Below are 19,419 nucleotides of genomic sequence, written 5' to 3' on the forward strand. Positions count from 1 at the left end.
AACCGTGGAACGTGGTAAACGAGTAACACTAGAAATACGGGCCCGAGTGAGAGAAATCAATAGAACCACGGTGGACTCGTAGCTGATGCCGCGATCCAGAAGACTAATTATCTGCAGGATACGCCGCGAGGAGAAACGCTCGTGGAGCACGGTTCGCGCCTGTTAGGCTTGGAGAAAAAGAGATACAGAGATGCTCCCGGTGTTTTAGCATGTGGTGCACGTATGCCAAGGCGGGAATTGATGTTCCTACAAGTGCCGATCGTGAGCCTCGATCGATGCTTGGTCGATAGCCTATCGTCGTGGCGGCAATAGTGCTCACCCGAGTATTTTTCTCTCCATTATCGTTGAACGAGTTTAAACTGCTTCAGGGCTTGGGAAAAATGGAAATGAACGGGAGGGTACCTGTCCCATGGATTCAGTCGATTCCGTGCTCTTCGACGCTGACACTTAGAATATTCGACCCATTTCGGTTTCAATGTTACTCCATGTCTCAATCACTTCACCCCTATGGGCGTGAGTACACGTCCAGCGGATTACATACTTACGGTACTATTACGGCGACGCGTGCATGCTGAAATATTGACTATGAAAGTCGTGGCTGTGCTTGGTATCCAGGGCTCTAGGTAGTTTGTTCTTTGATTGTATCAAGTCCTATTTTGGGAGTACCAAATAAATAATTTTTTAAATTCCAATTGGAAATTTGGTTTATATTTATAATGATACAGTTTCTGGAACACTAGTCCCAAAATGATGTTCTTCTGTGACTTTTGGACTTTATATACAAATGTCTACAAATTAATTTCCTTATCCTTCAACCTTCCTGTATCACGTAGCCCTAACCTGAAGATGTCCTCGTTGAAAATGGAACAAGCCTTCCAAACTAAAAGCCTCAAGTCCAACAACGAAACCTGTGGTGGCCTCGATTACTATGCTTCAGGAACGATTGGTATGCAGGCGTCTCGTGAAACGATCGTGGATTTAATTATCGAGCGATTATTGCAGAGCCGGAAGGTATGTTGCGCGCGCGTCCGATGAATTCGTGATGCGAAACAACATGATTCGCGGTATTTACACGCGACGCGACGCTTCCATGAAACGCGCCATTACGTAGCCGTCGACGTACTGGCCGATCGGAACTATTCTAGATAGCTGCGTAAAGTGCGAATAATCCCGACTAATTGGAATCAATTACGATCGTTCATCTTTTTTACCTCGGTTTCCGTAATTCCCCTTGGCAGGCTACGCGTTGCTGCTAACTAGGTCCCTGATCGCAGTGTTTGTTGCATGTTTGCACAATTCATAACTCACTCCAGTATAAATGTACGAATTTAATGTACATTTATGTATTTATGTATGATTTTTTGTTATAGGCACCTTATCGTTTCCAGTAGTTTTATCAGTACGCAATAAAATCTGTTCCTATTTAATTTGTAAAATTTTCGAGTGCTTGGTAGCCAGTAATAAAAAAAGAAAGCACGTTTCTGATAAGATACGTAAGTCGTTGGAAATTGGAAGTATATCACACGCGTAACTTGTTTAGCATTCAGTACCGGTCTCATAGCCCTAGCACGAAGATTAGAACATTAGCACCCATTGTAGTCTCATGATTCTTCCCATGTTGCAAGCATGATACACTTATCACGCTTCCCACAAACGATTTCTTTAAGAATCTTTTTCCACGTAAACATATGATTGTATTTAGAGAATATTCCCTGGTTCTGACACGATTACATCGTCGATCTTCCTTCCATTCCAGGTCATCCTCTGATAGATTTGCTTTCTACGATCTTGCGTGTGTTTCTTCTATAGCAAGACAGTAATTATACAGGCCTTACAAGAAATACCGATTAAGTAATTCGTTTCGAATTTTCCAAGTGTAGTCCTTTCTAAGTATGTCCATTAGCTCACTTCTGCTGGAACCCTTTGAAAACATAACCCCAATTAAATTCATCATCCACATAAAGAGTACAAGAGATACTATCGAAGCACTTCATTTTTGATCTTCCAAGTGTAATCATCAATATTTGCTCACTTCTGCGTAACTTCTTGGAACCCTAGACCAATTAAAAGACGTTCCAGCATCGGTACCGATGGCTTACTGCAACTTCCGCCACTTTCCAAGCCTCTAAATTATCTCCTTTCCATGGATGAGCGATGGAAAGAAGAAAAAAAAGAGAAGTAAATATAGAAAATGGCAGGGGCGGTCGTTTCTTCGGCAACGCGTTCTAAATGCGCGGCTATTAGTCGCTGAATGCGAGGAAGAACGAGCGAATGGAGGTTGTTAGCGTAAACAGAAGCTCATAAAAGTTGGCAAAGAACGACCGCGGAGTGGATTCAGTCTCCATTTAACAACGATTTCCCACGAGAGACGAGCCCGGTGGAAATGGTGCACGGCATTATAGGTACTATAAGTGGTACGGCGGTTTAGTAGGCGAACAGAAACGCTAATCCCGACTGCGACCTCGTTCCCGGGGTCCTCGTCGATGACCTCGACAAGATGTTCGCCGATGAGGTCGCTCGTAGGTGCTCCAGGCTCGTGGAACCGCGACAATGACGCTGTAAATCCGTCAACGGTCTCGCAGGAGGGATCATTAGCTCGTTCAACTTTGGTCATGGAGGACGCGAACGTTCTCCTAATTACGGTGAATTTGCATGCGCATAATTGCTCCGATTGAGTGCGTGCTCGTATGTTACAGTACGCGTCGATATCGGTTTATTAATTCAGAGCAGGGGATAACTTCTAGGCTGTTATTTTGTTACGTTAAGGATATCTCAGCTGTTATTGACTTTATCGAAAATTTGCGTGGAACAAAAAGGATCAGAAATTTAATTTCCACTAACTTTTGTTATATACACATTTCCTGTGAAAGCAAAGCCTAAAGAGTTATCGATAATAATCTAGATTTAGACGGAATCCTTTTCGTAGCTCGTGTGTTGAATGCTAAAAGAATTACATCGTTATCATCTCCTTTACTATCAACTGTACCTAATATTTGCATATGACAAAAAGAACTCTAAATTCAATTTCCACTAACTTTTCTTATATTTTGTTTGCCGCGAAAGCAACGGTAGGAGAGGTATCGTGAATTCGCCCTGACCCCGCACGAAAGGGTTAACCGCTCACCGAAAATTGCTCGCCGAAACACGAGCCCCGCTCGAACGCATGGCTTCAATTACCCGACGTGCAGAACGGATCTGGTAAAAATGGTTCCCGTCGTTGGCACGTCAATTAATTTCTGCCGAGAAACGTGCACGCCGGGGCTGTGGTTGTGGAAGGTACACGGTTATGGAAAGGTCACTGGTACATGATATTTGTTGAGAGCATCGAGTGATTACCAGCGTTCACTCTGGAAGCGAAGACGTAATATGAAGCGGAGATTAAATCAAACACGGTCTTTCCTCTGTTTAATTATCCCAGCGGAAAATTCGAAAGGACTCGGTAGAATCTAACGCGGAGACAACTTTTCTTTCCCACAGTATATATCAGCACAGGAAAAATTACGACAGCACGTACGAAGCTTACGAACTCTTGGCGTACCAACGAAAGCATTGGGAAAAGTTTCCATTGTTACGTTCCTTTCAATTTATATTCTCCCTTTCACTACGGATTTTACGAGTCTCCCAAACTCATTCGACGTGGACCGATTCAACCGCTGGACAAATTTAGAATAGCAATTACAAGAAGCGAGCCGATACAACGAGCAGCGTAATTACGATACGACTTCGTCCTCTGTAAAAGGTTTCGCAACGGAACATGTCATTAATTATCTAACGAGTCGTACGTCGGTCGAAGGAAATCGCGGCTGGAAATGGTACGATGATTGTACCGCAGAAATACGATCCACGGGTGAATCAAAGAGGCCTTAACGTGGCACACGTTTCATCGTGTACACACACCCGTTGAACTTAGAACCGCGGTTTAGGACCGATTTCCTGTGTTCGGCAACGATTCGCGCTCGCTCGAACCGAGTTTGCGAGGCGTGCGCGCGTCGAAAAGGTCAAATTGCGTATTACGTCGGTGCACGAGCATACGAGTTGAATTTTAAATTGAACCACGATTTCCATTATCCGTCCCAAAGAAAATAACAGGCGAGGAGTCGTAACCCATATTGGACTGGACGTTTAATGGCTGTTCTGAATTGTATCGAAGGGGAAATTCTACTTTCGATTTCTAATGGGAGGACGTGTTAGTCGTAGAAGCTTACATTTAGGAGACTTTTTTTGTAGATCTGGTTATCAGATGGAGTTACTTTGGATGTGTATGACGCAGTTCAGATGAGATCATCTGGTAACTTCTTTGATCGTGGTTCTGGTTTGATAAACATCTTTTTCTGTATAAATTGATTAAATTATAAATAGAAATTGGCTTATTATAGAATTGTATGTGGAATCATTCATTGAGAAAATATAAAAGATAAAAAAGGATCAAATCTGTTCGCATGCTTACACTCGAATGATTACGTTCAAGATTAAAAACATTACCACGATGACTCGCTGCAGAGAAGTAATAGTTTCACTTTCTGTGGGAAAGGATCGTTCGATCTCATCAACAAAAAAAAGTCGTTTGGTGGGATTTATATCTATGATAGCAACGATTACGGTTGATTATATTGGACAGTAATTAAACAATGCGGACGAGATGATATTTGTTTCGGTTTAACGATCAATTGGCCCGAGAGAGGAGGAGCGGTTTCTTGTTGCTGGTGAATTATAAAGATGATTGGACCCTCGTGTCCGAGGTCTAGTAGCTACTAGCATCTGATTAAACATGGTGATTAACCGGTAACGACCAGGCCGGCTCTGCTTAACATAAATCGCTAATTTACAAATCCAATAATGCGCCTCATCGCCTGGATCCATTATCTGCGATGGAATCACAGTCGTGGCCACATTAATGCGATACCACGAGAAAAATCACGTTTGTTTGGATGGGGTGGTCCTCTATTTCATAAATGTACCGTATAATAATCTCGTTAACGTTGCGAATCCTCGCCCTTAATCTAAATCGAGCATTTTATGCGTATTGGTAATACATTATCAGTGATACAGATACGATTTTAATATCATTATATGGTAGACGTCATCGTGTATACTTTCACTTAAAATAAAAGACCAGGATATATTCCACACCACTCTAATTTGTACGTCATCTCTTTCGTATCCTAATGATCGTTTCCAGACGATCTCCGTTCCAATTAAAATCCCGTGATTTTCGATTCCTTCGTTAGACAGCGATGACGCAGAGTCGAGGCATGTTCCGTGTTTGTCGCGGTTTTTGTCGCGACGGTGGAAAAAAAGGGATCGTCGTCGGATGGTTGTTCCGACTTTGCGATTAAAATGACTTCTGGGCGGATTTTTTTTTTGTTTCGTTGTTCTTAATTAGCTTCCCGAGCGAGATTAAACTCTCGCGTTTTTTTGGCCGCTTCTTGAGGAACGGGAGCGCTCGGCGCTCCAGTTAATTTCGAATAACGATCTCCTGAATAAGCCAGATCGAAATTCGAGCGACGTTGGATCGACAGAGTTGAGTGGAACGGACAATAATTGCTTCGTTCCATCTCCTGCTGTGATTATTTAGCAATTAGGAGCCGAGCAAGGCCTCGCTGTAACAGAGACAACTAACAGTAATACTATAGATGATTTATCGAGGATACGAGGGAGAATGAACAGAGAAAAATAAGAAAAAACACGCAAGCGTTTTCGTTTTGAACTTAAAATGGATCCTGAGATTTATTCTCTCGTACCAGTTTTATTATCCATACGATCGTTGTGAAAGATACGATCTTAAGTTGTACTAATATAATGCAAGTGGTGAGATTCTTTCTAACAAATTTATCTGCACTATCTAAATAATTAATTCTTCGCTCAATAATGTACTCGTGTCCCAAGTACCAATCTCATACAATCAAAATAATTGTTTAAAAAATGGGTGCTGCTTTAAATCTCTGCGCTTTAAAGAAATATTTATTGGACTGATTGTACTTACCAATCTACCAAGGTACTGTCCCGAGTAGAATTTAATCGAGACGATGGGTGGTGATGTTGCAGGACGTGGAGCACCCCGCGTGACCGCGGCACTCGCAGGAGATGGCGAAGGCAGGTTGATCGCCACCCCCGTCCACAAAGAGAGCATAGCGTCGAGAAGCAAAGAGGACCTAGCTCAGGAGGCGGCGCTGGTGCTTCAGCAAGCGGGCAGCCTTCAGTGCGTCGCCCACGACAATAGACGATTGCCCGGTCGGTTCAGCACACTCCCGGCGCGTCGTAACAAGAAGAGGCCGGAGCTGCCGCTCGATGTGAGACGCAGAAGCGAGGAAATCGGCGCAACGACCAGCGCGGACCTCGTCGGTACACCGAGACCGAAGAAGAAAGCACTGGAGAGGAGCGGGAGCGATGCCAGCGCGAAGAAGCTGAGGGGCACCCTAGCCAAGTTCTTCTCGCCGAAGTTGGAACGAAAGAGGAAACCAGTGGGGCGTAGCGCGAGCGACGCCGGCACATCGACGCGATCGCACCGCAAGAGAAGCGGCAGTGAGAGCGAGGGATCCCACCTGAGCAGCGTCCGCGCCAAGAAACAACTGTCCCCTATAATCGAGGCGTCGCCGCACGTCGATCAGCAGCCGTTCCACTTCGGTAGGATCGACGCGGGCGAGGGCACTAGTCGACCAGAGGCGAAGAAGTCGAAGCAGGAGGACACCGATGCCGAAACGGTAACGCGGGAGGAGCGCGTAGAGACGGAAGTGACTGTATCGAAGCCGCCGATATCGCCTACGAGGGAGAACAAAGCGACCGTGCGACGCATACCTATCGAGCTAGAGGACGATAACAAGATCAACGAGGAAGGAGAAGGGAGGAGGGAGAAGGTAACCAGGACCCCTTCACCGGCAAAGGACACCGGGCTCGACGAAGTAGACAAGGTCGGCGCGAGTAGCATGCTGCACAGCAGTCGATACGATCTTCAGCAACGCGACGAAGAGTCAACGATACACAAGATGATTCACCGATTGTCCACCGATCGGTCGCCACCGCCCCAGCTGACGCGAACGATGGTCTCGCCTGGGCCTGGATTCGGTCACAACAACAACCGGCCGTTCTCTTATACCAGACCAAACGAGTCGTGCAGCCCGCCGCCCCCGCAGACAAACGTGATTTACGCTCAGGTGCAGACCGATAAGAAGAAGGCGCAGAGGAGTCACTCGGACAGCGACGAGGGCCTAGGTCTCGAGAGGAAGGACTCCTCGAGAGAAAACAGTCCCGCGGAGAAGGAGTACCGCAGGACGGATTACTCGTACAGCAGCGACCTGAGGCGCAACAATGAGATCAACGCGTTCAAGTCGAGATACGAGGAAGATCGAAAAACCAGCACCGCTCACTTCCCTGGTCATTACGCCGGCACGCAAGACTACGCTACCAGAAGCACCGACGCGAAACGGCGCCACGAATTCGACGAGATCGATCGACGCCTCTACGACAAACCGGACAAGTACACGTCGACGGTGTTCGTCGACACCTCGGGACGAGGCAGAGCCGACGGAACGGACGCGAGGCAAAGGGTGAACGAGTACCAAGCCAGGCAGACGCAAGGAATATCGAACAAGACGTCCGAGTTGAGCGCCAGACGCGATCTGCTAGAGTCCAGGATCAAGTCGCGGCTCCTGGCGGACGAGATGTTCGCCGCGAAGAACACCGCTAACGTTCCGATTAAGAAGTCGGAACACGAGATCATCGATAAGCCGATCGTGCCGTCCCCGGTTACGCCGAATCGCGTCGCCTCGCCGAAACGTTACATGGATACCTACATAACGGAAACACGCACGAACAGCAACGGCGAGAAGTACATATTCGAGAAGGAGATACACGAGGATAACGGCAAGGTGTACGGCTACGAGAAGAAGATCACGAATAAAATACCGACGGACGGGTACATAGACACGAAACCGCGGGACGGGTACAAGGTTGAGACCAGGACGGATAAATACGGGGATAAGTACATAGTGGAAACGAGAACGCATAAAGGGTACGCGGACGATTTTAAGCCTTTTCTCAGCGACAAGAGCAGGACCAGCCCTGAAGAAAGATTCCAGCCTGTGAGGAATACTAGCAGTCCCTACAAGGTGCCCAATTTTCATCCCGTGGAGACTCCTCATCACTATCGCGAGAGTAAGGAGAATGTTAACGTTCTCTCGTCGCCTATCATTGCTAAGAAGTTCACGTCCACCGAGAGGAAGTTTTCTAAAAGCGACGATTTTCTAGATCGCGACGCTAGACCCAGGGAAGCCTATCCGTCCCAGAAGAAGAAGAACTTTGAGTCCATACGCGGCATGAGCAAGTCCACGCAGCGTTTGGATGAGATAGGCGAGAACGCGAGAGTGAGGGCGCTGAGGAGCGAGTACACGACCAGATCCCACGAGAATCTCACCAGCCACGCGGATTACGTAAACGCCAGGGACATGCGTCGACCTCTGATGAACAGTCCCACGATGAACGGTAGGAAGGAGAGGTCGCCGTTTACCAAACGTCACCTGGACAGCCTCCGGGAGGGGCCCAACGATGACTACGACACGGACATCTCCCAGCTGACCAGTAGTCAGCTCGAATCGAAAAAGTACTACAAAGAGACGCGCACCACTCAGCGATACACCAGCAGCAAACACCCGGTACACGACGATTACGACAGTTCTCCGCCAAGGATACGCACCGATCGAGGCGGTTACAACTCCAGCCGTTACGACTCCGACACGACAGCACGAGACTCGATCCGTTGCGAGACTCGATACGACGAGACCTCGCGTACTTTGAGAAAGGAGCATCGAAAATTGGACGAGGACCCGAAGAAGCCGTTACGAAGGTCGAGGAATCGGTTGGATTATTTCGACGACTCGGACGCGAGGGACAGCCCGCGAGCGAAGGCTTCCGTTGGACGTTTGGAGCCTTTCGACGAGAGCCCGACTAGGCCGCCCAGGGCCTTCCACGAGGGCGGCAAGTCCAGGCACACCAGGCAGGAAATTCGAGCGCACACCGAGCGCCGTCACCGCGAGACACGGCTCAGCGATTCCGATCGGAAGGATCGTCTGGCCGATTCCGGGATCGAGAACGATTACAGGCGCGATTCACAGGAAGTGGATCGGCGGGAGCAGATCGAGTCGGAGGACGAGGGTTTCGTCACGCGGCAGTTCATCAAGCATGAGAGACGGCACACGGACCGGAACATGAACCTCACGTCCTCCGAGCAACGGAAGTACGACAAGTATACGAACGACGCGGCGAAGTCGTCGCCGGTCACCGCGAAACCGCCGTCAGGCGCTGACAAAAAGTACGAGAAGAAGGCTGCGAAGAAGAGCGGCACCATGAGCAAAGTAAAGCAGCTGTTTAGTAAGAAAGAGAAGAAGGCGAAGGAGGAGAAGAGCAAGAAGAACGCGAGAAGCAACAGCAGCGGCGCGCTGACGGACGACGAAGTAACGATGAGGTACAGGGAGTACCGCGGCGATCAGCTGAGGAGCGCGAAGAGCGCCAGGGACCTGGGCAGCGACATCAATCAGGTAAGGAACTCTTTGTGGTCCGACTTTGGGGTCGAAGGGAAGGGAACCGTAGCGGTTATCTCCTTATGTTTGCGTTTTGAAAGACGTGGAATCACCGCGGATCGGCCGAGACGGATGGCCTGTGACGGTCGTATAATCCGAAGCGTTATAAAGTTCTTTTACAACCGCGGACCTCGGGGCTTATCCGATCGTCGTGGATCACCGCGGATGGCTTCTTACGGTCCTCGAAGACCACTTCCGCGATAACGCGGGGAATGTCTTTGATGGACAGGACTGCGGTTCCAGTCCTTATGGCGGTGCAACACTGAACAATTCTTTTTTAAAATTCGAGCTCTTTAAAATACTACTTTAAAATTACATTAAAAAAATTCCGCAGTCGAACAGGAAACTTTGAGGAAGTACTCTTTTTAGCTTGGGTTAAAAAATACGTTTCTCTTTATACTCTGTTTGCTCGAGGTTCTTGAAATATTCTTTCTAAATTACGTTAAAAAAATTCTCTAGTTGAAGAGAAAACCTTAAGGAGGTACTCTTTTATCCTGGGTTCAAAAATATATTTCTGTTCACATTCTTGTATCTCGAAAATATTTCTACCTAGGACTGACTGTAGCCACAAGACAATTAATAAACTGGTAACAAATAAAAGGGAAACTGCTCCTGCAAACATTTATGTATTAGCAGCTTGATAAATGCTCCGAAAAACGTTTCCACTGCGTGGGCGTGATCGCGAGTCCACCGTTGCGAGTACTTTCCGCCGGCTGGTATACAGTTAGGCGTGACGCAACCGCGCACTCGGGAACGGTATGAGATCCCAATTATCGAATGCTTCCGGTTTCTAAGGGTCTTGCGTTTACTTGGAACAACGCCTAGCCGAGCTGAAACGGCGATGAGACACCGTTGCGTGGCATGAAAAGTTGATTTGCGGTCGTCGTGTGCTCGGATCGGAATTACCTTCCTAATTGAAAGATACGCATTTGGCTAACGGCAGTCGCTGGAAATTTCATCGCGCAATAGGAAAATCCAATTAGATTGAACCGCGCTGAGTGTATTTAGAAATCCCCGTTTGCGAAACGGTTTCAATTCTCTGGATGATAAATGACCTATCGGTTTGGCATTGCTTCGTGTCTCCTGGTTCCGCGTTCCGATTAATTAAACCAATTGCAGGTTCCTTGGAATCAGGTGTCGAGGTATTTCTTCCTTGTCAGTGGAGGGGGGACTAATTGTTTCCGTGGTTTATGGTGAACGTCACCAAACAAAGAAAATGTTCCGCATTCGTGAATAATTTTTGAACGAAATTCTCTTAGATCCAGATTTTCCTAATTACCTAAGGAACGTCACGTGCACGTGTCCGTATACTTGCATGTGTACGTTGCCTTAGGTAACGGAGCTCTCTCGGTGTCCAGGCTTCCGTGCCAAGAATAATGATATAGTGCTCGAACGATCATCGATGTAAAAGTCAGCTGCATTCTCTCGGAAAGTGTGCCTACGCCGGTAGATTTATCGGACGTAACATTTAACTCGTATGATAAATAATTCCCCCGTGGTATAACCGTACCGAGGGAACATCCGTCTTCTCGGATGGAAGTTCGTCGCGCTTATTCGGCTGCGATCCCTCCCGTTAGGTGAAGACGAAAGTTCATCAAGGTCGGATGTCTTGACGCGTATACGGAATGAGTCGCTGGAAAGTGCTATCTACAATCGCTTCTGATTCGTTTATTTTAGAGAAAGATGCGCCGTGTGATACGCAAGTTGGTCGAGTAACCGTTAGTAGCCCTAACCGATGCTTTTGGGGTTACAAGGACTTTTAGTTGCGAATTCAGCCATCGACGTTAGTTATTACTACATAAGGATATTCCAGACAAATATTCTTGAAAATTTTTGTTAGGATTAAATATTATTTAGACTATTTGTAACTACGTAATCGAACATTTATCGTGATAATTCACCAGAATTCCAAATTTTGACTTTCACAATTAATTCGTTGGAAAGCACTTCCATTCATATATGGGCGATCAACGTATTAAAATATGAACAATAGCGAAAGGTGTTCGACTGTATACTTCCCCCCTTCGAGTACAGCTACCAGTCACCCAGCAATCCTTTCCGCGAGAGAAAACAGGGTGTCCATAAAGTCTTCGACTCGACACGGCTATCTAATCAGTCGGAGACGTCGGTAACTTGCAACGGTAATTGTTTCGCGCCGTTTTACAAGTCCCCTGAACGGTTTCACCGTTCGGCTCGCGCTTACAGCGAACGCGGCGGCCATTGGCATCGAGGAATCGCTTTCCTGGGCGCGATTTCGCAAACCAGGATACGTATCGACGTTCCCTGGCAGAAGGGAAAGATTAATGGCTCGGACGCAGCGGACGGCCATACCAGTCGAGGTCGAAAAGTGGTAACAATGGTCTGGAAGCGGGTGAAAGACGCTCATAAAATCCCATTTGCATGGTCCCACGGTGGGTGGAGGGATCGTTGCGAAACGTTTCATTCCACCGATCGCGGACAGGTGGTTCACGTAGCAAATTGGAGGTCCGTTCGAGTTACCTTCGGTCCACGACTAACCGACAATTAATGATCTTGTTTTACAGCGAGGCTCGAGCGGCCAGGCCTCGCTGGCTACCTTGAGATTTTTATCGAAACGTTTACTCGGCCGCGTAATGCGTTTTTCGTGTTCGACGGTAATCTACGGTTGGACTGGATCCATTATGTCTTTTATTATGCATTGTATCGGCTCGGGTGGAGCCCTAACGCGCTTGCGTAACAGCTAATAACCGCGATGGTTAAGCCCCGCGGAGATTTTATGGAACAATCGTCTGGCTCCTTCCTCGATAATGACTCCTCCAATGTTTCTTGATGACACCCTCCGTGTGTTGTTTATTTTGCAAACAGGAACGGCTCTGCGTGGCACACGGTCGTAAACTAGATTCGGTTTTACCACGTAACGTTGATGGTTTCTGTTTAAGTTGGCGTGTTTGTTGTTCGCGTTTTCCTGATACTTTTATTAGAAATTAAATACTTTCCTTTCCTTTCTGATTCTATTTAAACTTGTATTTAGACGATCGAATGTTATAGCATCGTGGATCGCTGCTTAGCCCGCGTGCCATAGGTCACCGACCCCCTGCTCTATTGCATAAGGCGCCCCCATCGCCTAATAAAATAAATCCTTGTCGAGTTTGTACAGGAAATTACACGCAACTAGAACACGATATTTGTTATAGAAAAATCGAAAAGCTGCAATAGCATTACTTAGTTTCAGGATTCTCACGTTGATCGTCATGTCATCCATATACAATGCTTTTTATTCGATAACTAAAAACTCGAGTTTAAAATTCCACTAGCCGTTAATCGAAATGGAGCATAGGCGATGCTGGTGGTCCCTCGAGAGTACTCAAGAAGCGTAGGTTAGCACCAGCACCCCAGCAGGTGACTATATCGCGCGACGAATTGATCAAGTAGTACTTAAGTTTAATGTAGCTCGCTAGGCACCGACGGAGTCCCGCGTTTCCTTACCAGCAAAACACCCACACGCGAACGCCAATAATATCCCAGTCGATTCACGCCCAGGTGCGAAAGACGCGCACGCTCACGCTTCCTTGGATAGGTTTCACGTGTTCGCGAAGGCGAGGGTGATTTCGCAACGTGTTCCTAAGGAGAAAGAGGGTGGCAGAAGGGGTGGTTGTAAAAAAAGGGCCTCGTAAACCTAGTTTCGCACTTCTGTTCCCTGTAAGAAATTATAAAATCGATAGACTGCAATGCTTCGCCGTCGTGTCAAAGGAATCTCTGTTGAGCCTGAGAACAGCTAGTCGTGTTGTTGTCATGTTATTTTAAGGAAAAAATGCTCTAAATCCTCTAGACGCGGATTGGTCTACAAATCATAAAATCGTCGAAAGGTCGATTCTAACGACCGTGGTATCAGGAGTACCTCCGTTAGTTCTGAGATATTTCGTTGCTCCATTTTCACGACTCCTCGCTGATACTTACACAACTCGTAAAATCGCATACGTTCAAGTTATCAGGTTGAAGCCATCGTCAAAGGTAGAGCAGGAATGTAAATTTCGATATTGCATTCGTACAATGTTGCTAGCTTTCGAGAAACTGGTTTGGCCTCATTAGTTTTTAGACAGAACTCGTAACGTGTGGAAATTAGGATGACGTTCTCGGGAGACCCACCGAGAGCAACGTTAATGAGCCGTGCGAGATTTCAAAGCAGTCTATTGACAGTGGTTCCCATCTGGTTAGGAAATTCGACGTACTTTCGACCTAACGTGTCGTGGCTAATTCACAATGGCTAATTTGGCCAATTTTTGTGTAAAAACCCAAGCCAATATAAGCTGAAGGTACATAAATTGAGACTGGATGTGTTATTACGAGGCTGTCCTCGGTAGCCGCTAACACTTTTTCTGTCCTGTTCTGACCCACATGTTGCATCATCGAGTAAACAAGGTGTTGCATGACTCATAGCTTCAGGCTAGTTTAGAATGTGTTAATGTGGACGTCTATAGACAGAAGGGAATAAACTAATGAAGTGAATATGGGTCGTTTCAGCTTATAATAGCGTCCGACTCTACTGTTTAACCCATTCACTCCCAGCTACGAGATGCCTCGCAGTTCAAATTTATTGCAATTACTTATGGGATAAGTTTATAGCTTTTTAGTCACGAATTATTGCAAAAGATGATCGTAAATTTTCTTTTCAAAACAACAAATTTAATATCACTTTTGTATCACATCTGTAATAAATCTTGGCGCCCAAGGCAAAACGCCTTAAATTTGTCTAGTCTGTCTTAATCGAGGTGTGTCTTAAATAGTTGTGATTCCTCAGTACTGAGTGCAAACAGAAAGCAAAAGCTTTTTACTAAGAAAACCTTACCCTAGGGTACCTAAAGCTCACTCTATAAAACAGCAGTTCAACTGCTTCATCTTCGAAGTCACGATAGATTCTGTATCCTCAGCTATCCACGAGCTAGAAACAATCCGAACCCTGACATATGCAGATCTCCAGGTCCTTCTTCTGCTCGAATTCGTCCCGCAACACCCAGTATATCCTTTCCAGCGCATTTCCATAAGCTCATGCGAAAACCGTCCCCGGGCAGGCGTGACATTTAAGCGACATTTGCATTTTTGAAAGTTCTTCGGCGCCGCTCGCTAAACAACCGTCCACTTCGGGCGGACTAATAAAATTCTACGGTATCGCGATATACATATTAACCTTTCGAGAGACCAGTCGACCGAGGAGATCCCCCGGTTCGATAGCTGAAAATACATCCGGGGTGCGCCGGCGTCGATGAATCTCGAAACAGCCCGGGATAGACGCGCGTGCCGTCGCCATTTAGTCAATAGCTTGGGCAGACATTGACATTCGAGGCGTTACGCGATCTCCTGTGAACACACGACGTTCGATTGTCCACGAAGACAGGATGTTTCTCTGCAACTAGCCTTCCTTCCTTGGTCCACCTTGTGCATCTCACAGAAACTTCGGAAACAGTTCGAACGCAGCAAACAAATAAAGAAAAGCAAGAAACGGCTACCGGGAATCCGGGCAGCCGGAGCGAAATCACTCAACGGTGGTGACCCGCGGGCACAGGCATTCCTCGGCGAGCGGATTCCATGAAAACGCTCGAGCACGGCGCTCAGCATCCGCGTGTGCGCATGCATATGCAGGGCGTGTCTAATGCGCCACGACTGTTCCAGGTTGTGAGATTCCTTGTTGAAAAATTATCGCTGCCGTGCGATCGCAACAACAATTCCTCCAGGCTGATGTGTGCTGTGTTCGCGGCACCGCCGCGGGAATTAACCTTGCCCGGCGCTCGCGTAACCGGCTGGATTCGAAAGCGATGCCGATCAGCTGCTGCGGACGAGCTGAAAAAGACGTAATAGGACTGCAGCCGCGGAATAGGAAGCGATTTCGCGCAGGGTCACGCGAATTAAGGTCTAATAAGCCACTGTGCGCCGTGATAAATCAATTCCTCGGCTTGTGTAACGCGACCTCGTGTTACCTGCCAGATAAACACGTACGAGACTTGTCACTTTTAGTGCTACGGCTATCAACAATGGTTGAATAACCGTTTCCTAATTTTTGCGTAGAGTTTGTTAGATACTCTGTTATCGCATCTCCATTTAACGCTAGGTTTACAGAGATTTTTCATCAAATTTCTATTTTTGAAGTAACGTTTAGATGTCTAATCTTCTCCTAATAATTAATACATCTATTTGATAAGATATTCTCCAATTAAGGAAAAGAATCAGTTGACGAGCATTGTATGCAAACAGTGTAGCAGAATCAGTTACTTAGTTCAATAGTGCTAATTGCAGTACGGCTCGATCACGAGGAACCTTTGTTCACTCGAAACCTTTATTCCCTCTTCGAGTTTCGCGCGGAATCGTTCCTCTGCGCTCTCTTCCGAGCGTGCACGTCTAAAACTAACGGCACATCGCGCAAGTAATACGAAACCATTAGGCTTCAGTTCCTATTACATTAGTGGACACTGGTTTATTCATAATTAATTGCCTCCTACAATTGCCGTATCGCTGTCAGCGAAGAAGACATCTTAAAGGAACTCGGAAAGGGGGACGAGGCTCGTGAATCGCTTTCGACGATTAGCTTGAAGGATCCCAAGGATTCCCAGATTTATTCACGGCCACTATGAATAGAACGCTAATCTATAGTGCACAGTTATAGGCGCAATTTTTATTTGCGGAAACTCCGAATTAAAATACTTCTGACCAGGCTATTACATTACTGTCTGTTGTCTAGTCCCGAGTCCTCGAAATTTAATTACTAAACTTCGAAGTGCGTTCATACACGTATTTTGACCATTAAGATAGGAGTGAATTTTAAGTGAGATTAAATTGAAAATAATTACTTATTTTTAGACATGAGGTCTTCCTTAAAATGAATATTCCCAAGTGAGACTTTTTTATGCGGTCCCTCTCCACCGCATGAAAAAAATTGTCTTCGATATGATACGAACAATTATTCGTTATAGCTATTTATGAAGTTTCTAAATATTTTCTTTCGTGCGTATTTTTAATGCGGTCCCTATCTGCCGCAGAAACAGGTTTGCCTGTTGTTTAATGTTGAGCCCTGAAAATTTAATTATTGGTTTAGGATAGATAGTCTTGTTAGTGCAAACTACTTAAATCCTAGTGACCAAGCAAGAATCCGCACGAACAGAGGACTTGATCAAAGCCCTTCGGTGCCCATAGACCTGCTACCTTCCAGATCACCCGTCACCAAGCATCTTCCATAACGCTAAGCCAAGTTTACCGCTACCTCACGACCCGAAGAGAGCACTTTATTCCTAGATCGCAGTAGGAGCTTTGTGCAACGAATCCCGGTATGTGGAGCAAGTGCGCTGCGTCCGACACACCCTTCGCAACACGTGTGATCGTGCACGCTACTCGCACGCTGAAAGGATCAGTCTGTTCGAGGGAGATCGCCGGTATGCAGGGCCCACACCTCCTCAGCATTGCACCCACAGGCTGACCTACACACGAACGTACACCCAGGCCGCGCCGTGTGCACCGCCACGAGCCCGTATCCCGTTTCCATCGAAAGTTCACACTAATGGCATTTGCTCTACGCCGCGCCGACGTACCAACGTCGGGATTATTACGATTTATTAGCTCACCTATCACGGCCCTGTTCGCGGTTCTGTATCACGATCCGATTAGGGATTGATTTCGGCGGTTACGCCGAACCCGAGGAAACGTGATTCGACGTTCTTTGTAAACGATCCACGAGGAGTAGTCGCTTTAAATCTTTGCCTAGGCGGGATTGTGTCCTCCGTGCGACTCCCGGTCGAGGAATCGAAGATTTACTGTTGGCAGATGCAACATTCTTGCCGGGTATTGCGAAGTAAATTGCGCCGAACGCTTGCAGATATCCTTTAGAGGTTTTGTTACGAGGTTTTAAGGAGTCTTTGGGTGGATGAAGAGTTGGAACCTTGACTTCTCTGAGTTTTATCATTCCTCGAGTTTTTGTTCTAGGTGTGTTTAAAATAGAACAATTATTGCACAGCGTCAAACGTTCCCCGTTACTTCCTGTTACCATTTACTATCGGACGTTACACTCTTACAGTCCTTTTGCTGAATTTTTACTGTCAAACTGTTATTGACGAGAAGTGAAATCGTCTTCCGTTCTCGGTGCATATGTCGAGAGGACGTCTGGAGCGTGGTTGTGCATCGAACGCGCGCTTTGGGAGTTAGATGGAGTCTGCTTTATGGTAGGCGGATCATTCACACCTCCACTCGCGGAGGCCAAGCCGATTGTGGCCTGGGTTAAAGGAAAGGAGTCAGGACTAGCACGTAAGAATTGGATCGCATTCCCCGCTCCACGGGGCATAAAACCGTTGAGATAATATTGCCAGATAGGTTATTTATTGATATCTCGAGCTTAGGCTGCCTTCTTAGCCACGATGCGCTATGCCCGGTGTGCCATCACGGAAACCTTCCGCGAGATCGCATAATGATCTGCTGGCGGCTCGGCCATCTCCCTTCCTCTCATTTCTGTACGAAACCACCCGTGTAACATCCTGCTGGGGAGCCGCGGTGTACCGTTGATAGCCCTAAGAGATGCGAGCGAGATTCGTCTCGCTCTGGCCTCGTCAAGAACTCTTGTAACGCTCTCTTGGGCAGATTCTCGACGGAGCCTGGGAAACTCGACCGGGCGATTTGGTGCGCCCCTTTGATCTCTCTTTGCCCTTCCGTCTGAACTGACGCGCATCGTCGCTGGACCTGGCGCGGATAATTGGATGGATTAATTAACTTGGAGTTCTAGCAGTGATACGGCGTTTTATTATTGGTTGGACCTACAGGCAATTCTGGACTTGGAATCGTATTAGTAGACTGCCAACTGGCATTCTTTTCAATAGCTTATCGCTGTTCTCATTCCTGACCTCAGATTCTAACAGTTATACATACATTTCCATAAATACTCGTACTCTCTGTGTTTAATGAAGAAATTTATCCAAATTAAATGATAGATTTGCTGTTTCCATATCTATTTTTCCATGTACATATTTATAATGAAACATTTATTGGAAAATATAGAATCTATTATTTAATTTAGACAAACTTCTTTAATTGACATAGAAGGTACGAATATTTACGAGACTGACTGTACATGCATACAGTTAGTTCTACGTAATTTCGAGCACGATCCCTGATGAATTATCAAAACTCGGAGCCATATTCTTGTATCAAACAGATGACTGTTCACTTACCACCAAATGGTTCTATCACACCGACTCATCTTCCCCTATCGATGGAGTGACCTGCGTTGCCGACTCTTGCCGACAAGGGCTCCCTACAGCACCAACAGACCAATCTCGCCGACAAGGGCTCCCTATCTTACCAATCGAGCAATTTTATCGACAGAGTTCCCTGTACAAGTCCCAACCTCACATTCTCCCAGTCTCCATCGAACCTCAATCGCGAGTACACTCGATCCGCGATCTCGATCGCCAGGAAACATCAAAATTCAGGAATGCATTTTTCCCCGCGGCCCTACGCGGTGTTCCGTATCTTATCCGCGGTGTCCTAAGCGAGATAAGCTAGACAAGAGGCGTTCCGCTGGAACGTGAGCGGCTTTACTTGGAAGCTGTCGTCCTATCGGCACTCGGATATTCCGGGAGTAAAATTCCTCCGCGCGCAGATAATTTCCCCCGCGTCGCGGCGATCCAGCGTCCAGCCGTTTGTCCGTGTGTAGGCTTTCGGGTGTAGGTGTAGCACGTAGGCGCGATATATCTCTTCTCACGCGGAATCGTATCTCCGCGGATCTGTTACCAGCGAGAGCACGGCACGAGAGTGTATCTGGAAGCGTGCGCCGCGCGAATATTCAAGCTGGCGCTTTCCAATTTCTGTGTTTGGTCCTTCTCGCTTCGTTTTAAGC

The 19,419-nt window shown here is 46.8% G+C and overlaps 2 protein-coding genes across 4 annotated transcripts in view; one reads left to right on the forward strand and one right to left on the reverse strand.

Annotated features, from left to right (window-relative positions):
• Nucleotides 1–19,419, forward strand: part of LOC128890119 (uncharacterized) — a 124,476-nt gene that overhangs the window by 21,961 nt on the left and 83,096 nt on the right. Inside the window, exon 3 of the mRNA XM_054148341.1 lies at nt 6,046–9,530. Coding sequence (XP_054004316.1) covers nt 6,046–9,530 — 3,485 coding nt within the window. The remainder of the gene's footprint in view (nt 1–6,045; nt 9,531–19,419) is intronic.
• LOC128890126 (GPI mannosyltransferase 2) overlaps nt 1–19,419 on the reverse strand; it is a 112,778-nt gene that overhangs the window by 2,094 nt on the left and 91,265 nt on the right. The window contains exon 4 of one of the 3 annotated variants that reach the window (XR_008460556.1): nt 13,726–15,386. The exons of 1 other annotated variant lie outside the window; for it this stretch is intronic. The gene's annotated coding sequence lies outside the window, so the exon portion shown is untranslated. Of the gene's footprint in view, nt 1–13,725; nt 15,387–17,264; nt 18,264–19,419 lie in introns of those variants that run through there. One more of the 3 variants, XR_008460554.1, reaches the window with a different exon arrangement.

The sequence above is a fragment of the Hylaeus anthracinus genome, unplaced genomic scaffold (genome assembly GCF_026225885.1).
Source record: "Hylaeus anthracinus isolate JK02 unplaced genomic scaffold, UHH_iyHylAnth1.0_haploid 12000, whole genome shotgun sequence".
NCBI lineage: Eukaryota > Metazoa > Arthropoda > Insecta > Hymenoptera > Colletidae > Hylaeus > Hylaeus anthracinus.